General features: G+C 30.5%; 1 protein-coding gene across 1 annotated transcript; it reads right to left on the bottom strand.

Moving 5' to 3' along the window:
• Positions 1 to 7,846: 7,846 nt before the first annotated feature.
• Positions 7,847 to 10,208, bottom strand: cactin (cactin, spliceosome C complex subunit). The gene has a single exon (XM_016071855.4). The coding sequence runs from the start codon at positions 10,040 to 10,042 to the stop codon at positions 8,120 to 8,122; it is 1,923 nt and encodes a 640-aa protein (XP_015927341.1). The 5' UTR covers positions 10,043 to 10,208; the 3' UTR covers positions 7,847 to 8,119.
• Between the last annotated feature and the right edge of the window lie 149 nt (positions 10,209 to 10,357).

Genomic DNA, 10,357 nt, shown 5'->3' with positions numbered 1-10,357 from the left:
AATGACTGAAAAATAATACTTAGTAACAAAAATGTGTTAACTTTTATTTTTTATTACTTTTCGTCCTGCGTACAAAAAAAATTAGTAATCTTTAGCTGAAGAGCAATTCTCAATATCAGATACGGAAACACTTCCCGAATCTCGGATAATTTTTCCTGAATTTATGTTATTCCGCCTTTTCAAACTCAGCTATTCGAGCACATAAAAGTAATCTCAACAAATCGCTTAGCAAATTCATCAGCTTTGACTTGAAGTATTTGTCCAGATACTGGAAGATTGCGGCTTCTTTGAATCCTGAACCAATTCAATAATGCTATCTAATAATGAAGCAAGCAAGAAAAAATGCTTATTGCTACATTCCATGCTATTGATGGTTTAAAAAATCGGTATATGTATTTATTTTGAAGTAAAAGTTTCAAAATTATTACGAATACTATTATAAATGAAGAAAATAAATCAGTCGAAGACAGAAAAAAGTTCATAATATCCAACTTCCTCTCTTTTTTGGTTCACTATAACCACAAAAAATAACATATAGGGGAGAGTTGGATAAAACGGGATACGTCGCCTAGGGACCAGACTATTGCAGCTATCTAGTGGACAACGACAGAAACGTGTTATTCGACCGTGATTATATCATTCTCGGTGCGTCCCGCCTCGAGATCACTATTTGATAGAAAGTTGTAGGTCTCAGAATTTTTTTACTCTATTTTTTTGCCATTTTCTACATTTAAGTGCGTTGCTTTTTACATTGTACTGCCTACATATATGGGAATAAAATTCCGGTGAATATTAAATTTAATTAACCATTTATTTACCAATATTTTTATGTGTAGTCTATCAAATTTTCTTTTCACATTTACGCAGCAACCATGTTTGTTTCAAAAAGTGACGGAGTCGGACAAAACGGGACACTTGTGAGTTGGATAAAACGGGATAGAGTTTTTCATGTCCCGTTTTATCCACCTATTTATTTATTGGATTATTACATTTTAAAATAGCCATATATTAATGTAGGCCTAGGCTTTTTAAACAACTTATTTATATTTACTATATATATTTTTTGAATAATTTAGTCTCTTTATATAGTAATGCAAAATTTGTTTATTAACGTTCATTATTAAGCATTTTATTTTCGACTCTAGGATTTCACATCTTTCTTTAGAACTAATTGTAATGTATTTCTCTGATGAAGACTTTTTTATACATAAACAATTATTATACATAAACAATTATTTATATATTTGCATTATTTATTATTTTATCTTTATATATATGCAAAAAATTAAACATTGTAAACCCTATCCCGTTTTATACAACCCAGGTATGCTAAAACGGGATATGTAAGAGTTTGGAAATGAATTTTTTTTCCTATTTCGCTGTCATTAAAATTAGTTGAAAATATGTTTTTTGTGTGCTTCAATAAATGTTGCAGCTACAAAAAAAATAATGTATTGTTTTCCTAAACAGATATTCCGTAGTAAATAAAAACAATAATGGTATCCCGTTTTATCCAACTCTCCCCTACGTGGTTAGCAAGGCTTGGGAGCGAACATTTCGTTCACTATATCCGGGAGTTCACTATAAACCGTGTTCACAATAGCGGGGTTTGACATCAGCCTCTAAAACAAGTATTCCATTTCTTCGTAAAAATTCGATTATTATAGGTCAAACGTAATTCAGAGAGTAACGTTAATTTATTTGCTTGTGTGCATAAGTATTACAGTGGTTTTGCCTTTGCCCTCTTCATAATATTAGCTTTTGAATTAAAATCTGAATTCAACCATAAAAACATTATTTTCAGTCATTCATTCAGCTTGTAAGTTCTGCTACTCTTACCTTGTGTGAATTTGGCCAACTCAGAACAAAAGAAATTTCGAAACCATGAATAAAGCTTATAAAAAACCTCATTTTTCATCCTTTCTGACAGCAAGTATGTGAAACAAGACTGATAAACATCCTCTACAACGTATTCATACATTTATTTGAATTTCCTAGGGGAAAGTTATATTCTGTTTATAACGGGGTCATTCATTTATTTTTTATTATCATAGTTTCAACTTCCTATTTTATGTTGCATTTGATTTTAGCTTTAAAAACATTAATTAAAAGTTTAAGATAGAAATTTACAATAGACATTTTAATTAGAATCCAATGAATGTTTTTTTCTCTTTCTCATTTTTTTGAAGCGATAATGTGTGCGAGAAAAACTTCACAGCATTAGAGTGATGTTGACTTAAGATTCAAAACGTAAGACATATTTAAGGATGTATATATAATATAGGACAAAGTACAATAATGTAGGACATACTTCAAAACAAATCAGAAATATTAAGATATAGTCAAGGCATAGCAAAACTTTTAGTTTCCCGGAATTGCATATATATTAATTTGTCACTCTCAATGAATTAATTAAAATTGCAATATATGTTTTTAAATATCAAAACAATCTTGGGCATGTCATTTTTTTTAGTACATTCTGATGCCACAGTAGGAAGGATGGAACAACAGCATAACCATTTTGGAGCCGAAAAAATGTGTTTTGGAGCAAGTAAACTTGGTTTTTGGATAGAATCAGAGCAAACAATTTCTATATTCGGTTCAGCAAGATGCTTATAAAATAACATTTTTGAGTAGATTTGAGCGGTTACCCAATATATTTTCAGGGTAGGGAGTCCGAATCCGCCCAAAGAAGAAAGCATATTATTCAGAGAAAATAAGTTTTTGTGGCTGATTTCGTAACTTAAAATATCGTAACATAAATAGCACAGATTAATTTGCATGTTTGAGGTTGCTCCTTTGAACCCTAGTGCGTGAAAATTCGCTCATTAGATCAAAAGTTATTCCGTGTGTTTTTTTTTTTCACTCCCCGCACTGTATTTTCATAAAGAGATAACAATTTCCAAAGAGGATATGTTCTGAATCACCTAGTCGAAAAATCTACGAAAATGGACATGGGACTAAATGTGAAAAGTAAAAGGATGAAATTTTTTATTCATTTTTACTCAATCTATATGTTTTGTATTTTAACTATATGAATTAATAATAAATTTTTTAATTGTATAATAAATTTATTATTGATGAAAAATACTTACCAGTTTAAGGACATTTTTTTATAACCTTTGAACGGCCAATCCAATTTAGGGTTTACGAGTCTATAGCCTTGTAATTTTGAACCCAATCCAGAAGATAAGGAAATTAATTTTGGTAGAAATTTGTCATCGTGGAGGGCTTTTTGATGGAACTAACCCACATTTGAGTTACAAGGAGAGGAAAACTACAAAAATCGCACCGTTAGCCCGACGCCATAGGATTCTAACCCCTGAACCGCCTTTCTGTGGAAATTTTAAGTCAGCACAGTGGTCGGCGCGAGTTGGGTGCAGAATTCGTATCGTCCAGCCATCACTAGAATTCAACCTCATTCATCAACCTCAATTCACCTCATTTGAGAGTGAACGCGCTATCCCCTGAGACATCATGGCTCTTAAAATATTATTTTATAATTCTCATTAAGCAGCCGATCCAATTTTGGGTTTACGACTACCAATGTTCAACTCCGCAGCCTCGTAATTTTGAACCTTATTATAAGAAATTTGGCCTTCATGGAGGACTTTTCGACGGAACTAACCCGTATTTGCGTAACATGGAGCAGGGATTCTAACCCATGATTGTGTCTACCACTAAGGATATTTTACATCAACACTGTAATCAGTGTGGAATTTGTATCGACCAGCCATCGCTTGATTTGAACCCGGTTCACCTCATTGGGAGGTGAATGCTCTATCCCCTGAGCCACCATAGCTCCTTACAATATTATTTAAAATAATTTAGTGTTCAACATTCCTGAAAAATAAAACTAAGATTATCAATTTTAACCCTCCCTACCAGAATGATCTCCAGAGTGCTCCACTGAGTATATATTTTGTTTTGAAGCAGTTTGGCGCAATTTATGTAGCTATCCCATGGCGATTCAACTATTTTTTCCCCTCATCCACGCAATCTAATGCACATTACAAAGTATCATCTTAAAAATTTTTTTTTAATCAATAAAATTAATAGAGTTGTACAATGTTACATGAGGTCTGCCATGTCGTTACCCCCCCTATCATAGCCTACTCATTTCGTTAATATGATCTACGATGTATAACCATTAATTTCACTCTAAATATTCTCTCAAGCAACTTAGCTTACAAACAAACTTAAAAGGATTTAGCTCTTCGTGAACGTGTTTCGAGTTTTATATCAGAGAAATTTTGTAAAGCGTTCATCTTACGTTATACAAACTTAATTTTCTAACTATCATCAATACTGCAATTTGTAAAAAAATATTCTGCATGCATACCGTTTAGAAAAATATCCTTGTTTTAAAAATGTATCATAAAATGATCAATAATATAAGTTACATCTTGCTAAAAAACGGTTTAAAAAAAACAATTCATTTTATCGATTTTGCAGCTAATTTTAAGAGAAATAACAGAGAAAATATATGGGTAGAAACCAAAAGGAAAAAAAAGGGGGGTCAGGGCCGGATTAACCTATAGGCACGTGCCTAGGGCCTACGAAAAACTTGGGAGAAAAAAAATTTGTTGACAAAAATAATTTAGCTTTAACAACAAGTGTATTTTGCACAAAATTATGAAGATACAAATAAAAATATAATATTTTTCGGTAATAAATTATTTTGCAGAATCTTATGATCTAATATATTACTTTTTTGCGATTTTTGGATTCAACGAAATCTTGTTTTATGCTGTCGAATTCCAAACTACGCAAAATGTCGTATTCAATAGACATAAGTGCGAGCCATGCCAAATGATCTTGATTCATTGTTGAACGCAAATAATTTTTTATCAATTTTAATCTGGAGAAAGATCTTTCTCCTTCTGCATTTGATCCAAGAATCGACAAATATATTCTTAATGCAATGTGAACGTTAGGAAAAGTATTCACAAGTTTATCTTTAATTTGAGCAAGAAAATTTTAGCATGTATTTTGAAAAGAGGGGAGGAGTGGAGGAAGGAGGGCCCAAAAACGGCTATGCCTAGGGCCTACGAAAGGTATAATCCGGCTCTGAGGGGGGTATAAACTTTACTTTTCCGGAGTTAAGTTAGACACAAGGTTAACCAAACAGGAAATCATAAAGTAAACAATTTTTCTTCAATTGATAAACATAAATATCAAGTTCTCTAATTAAAATATTCCAAAAAAAAGTTCGCTTTTTCAAAGAAGGCAGACAATAAATAAGCTCATGTTATTTTCCAAAAAACAAGAAAAGATAAGAATTTTTAAATAACTTTTCGGGACAACATAAATGAATTTGAAAATTCAAAAACTAATTCGAAATTATTAGAAAACATCCTTTCAGAGCAAAAAATTATAACTCTACTGTGATTAGTTTTTCCATTGCATCGAAAAATCCCTATTCTATTATTTCCGCTGAATTTAGTTACACAGCGAAAAAAAATCAATTTTGACATTAATGAACAAAAATTAATACAGTATTCTTTCTTAATTCCTTGACCAAAGATTCTAAAGAAATAATACACTTCACAATGTAACACAAATACATCAGTTAAAAATGCGGGATTATAAAATTTTCAGATTAAAGCAGACTAATAAAATCATAAAAAGAAAAAATTATAAGTTAATATGCATCAATATTAATCCATAATATTGATGCATAATCACTATTGATCTTACCCAATATCTGGTCAGGTTATGCAATTCTATTTTTAGGTAGTTCTATTTTTTATTTTAAGAAAAGGTAAAACAAGTTTGGAAGAGAAAAAAAAATTACTTTTCTCTTTCATCTCCCCCAAAATGTTCACTAATTAGGAATTTGGAAATTTTTTTTTGACATTCTGCCAATTTAGTTCAGCTTGGCAAATGCACTACAAATAGTCATTTACACAAAAAATCCTTAGACTTAAGCAATGACAATCTTAAGTAAAGTTTTAATAACATCAGAAAATAAATTTTTAAGCTAATTAATACATTTTTATGCAATTTAATAATTTAAAATGTAATAGTTAAGCTAATTAGTACATTTTTTTGAGTCAAGAGTTTTGTTAAAATTTACTTTAATTATTGTTTGAACTGTAGAAAAACGATTTGGAAGATGCTGAAAAATTCTTGAAACGCAAAAACAGAATTTTTAACAAAAAGAAGAAAAACTTAAGGTAGACAAGTTTATACTAAGACTACCTTTTGCCCAAAAATAGCTCAAATATGAATGATTGCAAAAATATTGTTTAACAGTAGAGATACTGTAGAGCTCTATAACACAGTTCTACAAACTGCATAGCTTTACAATCTCGAAAGTGAACCAAAATAAGTAATTTTGTTGGTTCTTAATGCTAATGCTCTTGAAATTTTAATTTTTCTTTAAACACTAAAAAAGAGCATACTTTCGTGTTTTAAACTATTGGTATTAAAAAATTATTTTCAGGCATGAATATTGACATGTCCCATAAATATTGTTATATACGTACCTGAATATTGTCATGTGTAGTAGGTAAGTTTAATGACATGCAAACAATCTACATAACATAGAATTCCATATGTTGCAAAGTTTCATGTTTCAATATTTGAGTTAAAAAGATCTTCTACTGCATTATGCCACTAAAATTAAACTGAGATTAAATGAACATTTCATGTAACTACTTCAGAACTCAAATGAGTGAATAGTCTAAAAAAAAAATTCAGTAAATAAGCTTTAAAATTTCATATTTTAATTTTAAATGATAAATTATTATAAGTTTAAATAAATATAGTTATGATTAAGTCTAAAAATGCATTAATATAATTCCTTGCCTCTAATTATGTACATATTTTTTCGTAATTTAGCTAAACAAATATACAGCAATTGATTTCTCAATCAACATGTCTTTCTCCTAAGCAGATACATCTCTTAAGATGAGACTATATTCTATTTTACTTACATTAGTAACTTTTGACTTAAAATTCAAATTATAGAAGAAAAAAAAAAAGAAAAAAAAAGATCCGAAAAACCAAGAGTAAATCATTAAGCTTCTAATACTGAATCCCCCCCTTCCAAATACAAACAAATTATACCAGGATTACTTACCCCCTTCATTATCCTTAAATAATTTGTTTGCATTTTGATATTTTGGGAAAATGAATTGAAGTTTAATAATTTATGCTTGGTTTATCAGAACTCACTTTTTTAGATACTTTAAATTTCGAAAGTAGAAAAGAATTTGCCATGATTTTATTCCACAGTATAACTTTGTATTAGGTGAGTTTCTGGATCTTGAGGGTGTCTATTTAACCAAGCTTTCGCCAAACTAATTTGAAGTGATTATAAGAAACTAAGTGCAGCATGAAACTTTTGAAAGAAACAATTAAATAAGTTTGAGTCAACTAGCTTTATAGTTTATAGGTTGATAATAGGAAATGAAACTTATATCTTGCATTTATTACTTGAAAGCAAATTTCTAAATACCAACATCTATAACACTCATTCAACTTACACTAAGCATTTTAATTTTCATGAAAAAAGGACTTTTTTTAAAGGTAGTTTTTTAACTTTTTTGATACAAATATATTTTCAACCTTCTTCCACAGTGAAAATCCTTAAATATTTCAACTTTGTAACTTCATTTAATGATGTTTGAAAATTGAAAGACTTAGCAAAGAAAAAAAAAATTATTGTTGTGTAATTAAATAAGATTGGTAATAAATATTAGTTTTTTAAAGCTCCTTATTCTAGAGAACCAGAAACTTATTTCAAGGGATCTCTAATGTTTATTAATATTTTTAAGTTATCCCATTTATGTAACAAAAATTTTTTTGTTAAAAAAAAAAAGAAAAAAAAAAAAGAAAATTCATAACAATTTACACAGTTTAATAAAATCAAAGTGATACAGCTCTTAGAAAATTATTAACAAATCAGAACATTAGATTCATATATTATAGATATTTGATGAGTCTCTCTATGGCTATAAAATAGTGTTGCTACAAAATATTTATATTTTTATACAGATGTCTCGGACAATGAATCAGAAATTTATTATGTATACATACTGAAAATACAAAGCTAAAAATTTCCGTTCACACATATTACTTGAATATGTCATAAAGTCAATCTCTAATACTTTTATCGTCGATATCGATAACGTTTAAAATGAAAGTATAGCTGAAATATGTTATTATGGAATTGGCAACGAAAACCTCTTTTGTAAGAATATTCCCATTCTTTGTTGACAATTTTAAATGCAATATCCTCATAAGGTGGACCCGCTTTAAACCTTAGAATGGCAAAATCTTTATTATCATCACAGACACTTAAACTATATTCTGGAGTTTTAGTTTTGTCAATTAAATCAGGATAAAAAATATTAAATTTATATCCTTGAACAATTTTAGGAGGAGGATTATCCATGTCATAATGGGTCTGATTATACTTATTCCACTCAAAGCCAGTGTGGACGCGATTGAAATATCTCGGTTTACGAGGCCTATATTTATCTGACCAAGTATAAGCTTTGTCTACATTATGTTCAACGCTAAACACTGCCTCATCACTATCCATGCCCTTTTTGGCAATTTTGTGAAAAGCTTTTTCTTCTTCAGACAAAAGATCCATTCCAGATGCAGAGCCTTGTTTAGACAGACGCTTTTGCATGAATTCCAAACGATCAGCATCTTCAACTGGATCCAAAAGAATAACACCTGGTTCAACTTTAGAATAACGAATTAACACAGGACTGTAACGGCCAGACTCATAGGATTCCAAAACAGGTTTTCCAGTAATCTTACTTTTTTCATTATTTTGAACCTCAGTGTTCTTGTTTTCAGGTTCTTTAAAAACGTGATCATTCGTGTCACTCGAAGTAGAAGGTTCATTTCTGTCACACGATGTCGAGGAGGCATTTGTGTCTTTAGAGGTTGATGGTGCATCCGTATCACTTGAATTTGATGCTGTATTTGTGTCACTTAAGTTTGAGGACACATTTGAGACCCTGGATGTAGATGGAGCATCATTATCCTTTAAATCATCAGATAATCTGTTATTAGATACACAAGGAAATAAGGGAGTACGCTCAACTCCTTGTTCTTGTTTGAGTTTATATAACTTATGTCGCAAGTTTTCCTCGTGACGTTCTCGTAGCCTAGCACGGGCCATATAAGCATTGAGTCGTGATAGCAAAGTTTCCCAATAGCTAATATCTAAACCTTCACCTCTCTCTGCAATTTTCTTCTCAATTTGGCGATACATAGCTTGAAGTTGAGTCGGAGATTTACCCTTAAAAATTGAAACTATTTCCGAATTAACCGATGAGTTAATGCTTTCACGATGTTCAGATCCACTCAGTTCTCTTAACTTATGAATTTCATCATCAACTATTATCTGAAGATCTTTCCAGTAATCAAAGTTCTTCCCGTTTTCTAACTCAATGTAGACTTTTATATCTTCTTGGAGGTCCTCAAGATCTTGACTTTTTAGTCCATTTAGATATACATAAGGCTCATGCATCTCAACAGTAAAATCTTCTTCTTCAGAGCTGATATAACGAGCTAATAAATCGATAGGTTTAGCTCTTCCATCTTGAATACGGATTTTAGATCTTAATTTAGCCTGCTGCAAGTGGAATGTATCTTCCTGTTTCTCCCATTCAGAAAAAGTCGCTGCTTCCTTTTCTCTTTGAATTCTCGTCATTTCTGCTTCTCTGAACTCTCGTTCTTTTTCTCTCTCTAAACGACGCTGTTTAACTTTTTCTAATTCCAGCTTATTTTGTTCTAGCTTCTGTCGATTTCTTCGTTCCAACTCTTCTTTATCTAACTTGTTAAGACCCTCCTTTTCCAGTTTTTTCTTCCACACAAATGTATTTAATAAGTTTGTATCACCGAAGGGGTTATCAGTATTTGTGTAGTTTATGTATTCTTTGTCCCATCCTAACACTTTTTCCTTTCTCTTACGTTCTTTCAACTCTTTCTTTGCGAATCTTCTTAGACGCTTCTCTTCCGGAGTTTCTAAGGATTTTAAAAGATTTTTTTCGGATGAATCTTTCTGAGACATGCTTGAAATTTTCAATGAACTCTGACGAAACGTTACTAATTCTCCAAATAATATATATACGTTTCACATAAAAAGAAATAATTAAACAACATTTATCAAAATACAACAAATTTTACTTTGTTTACGTAAATCTCAATAAGTATTGCCATTCTGCTGTTGCTTTTTAACATACTTCTAATTTTTTATTCTTGTTGCCATACCTAATTCTTATGCTTTCAATAAAAACAAGCGCCCTTAAAAGAATAAAAAGATAAAAAATAAACTTGCAAGAAATTGGCTTCTAAATTTAAAAACTCAATTTATTTAATTATTGAT

The sequence above is a fragment of the Parasteatoda tepidariorum genome, chromosome 2 (genome assembly GCF_982258835.1).
Source record: "Parasteatoda tepidariorum strain Cologne lab strain chromosome 2, Ptep-v5.0, whole genome shotgun sequence".
Taxonomy (NCBI): Eukaryota; Metazoa; Arthropoda; class Arachnida; order Araneae; family Theridiidae; genus Parasteatoda; species Parasteatoda tepidariorum.
Note: the sequence above shows the minus strand (reverse complement) of the source record. Positions and strands in the feature narration are given on the sequence as shown.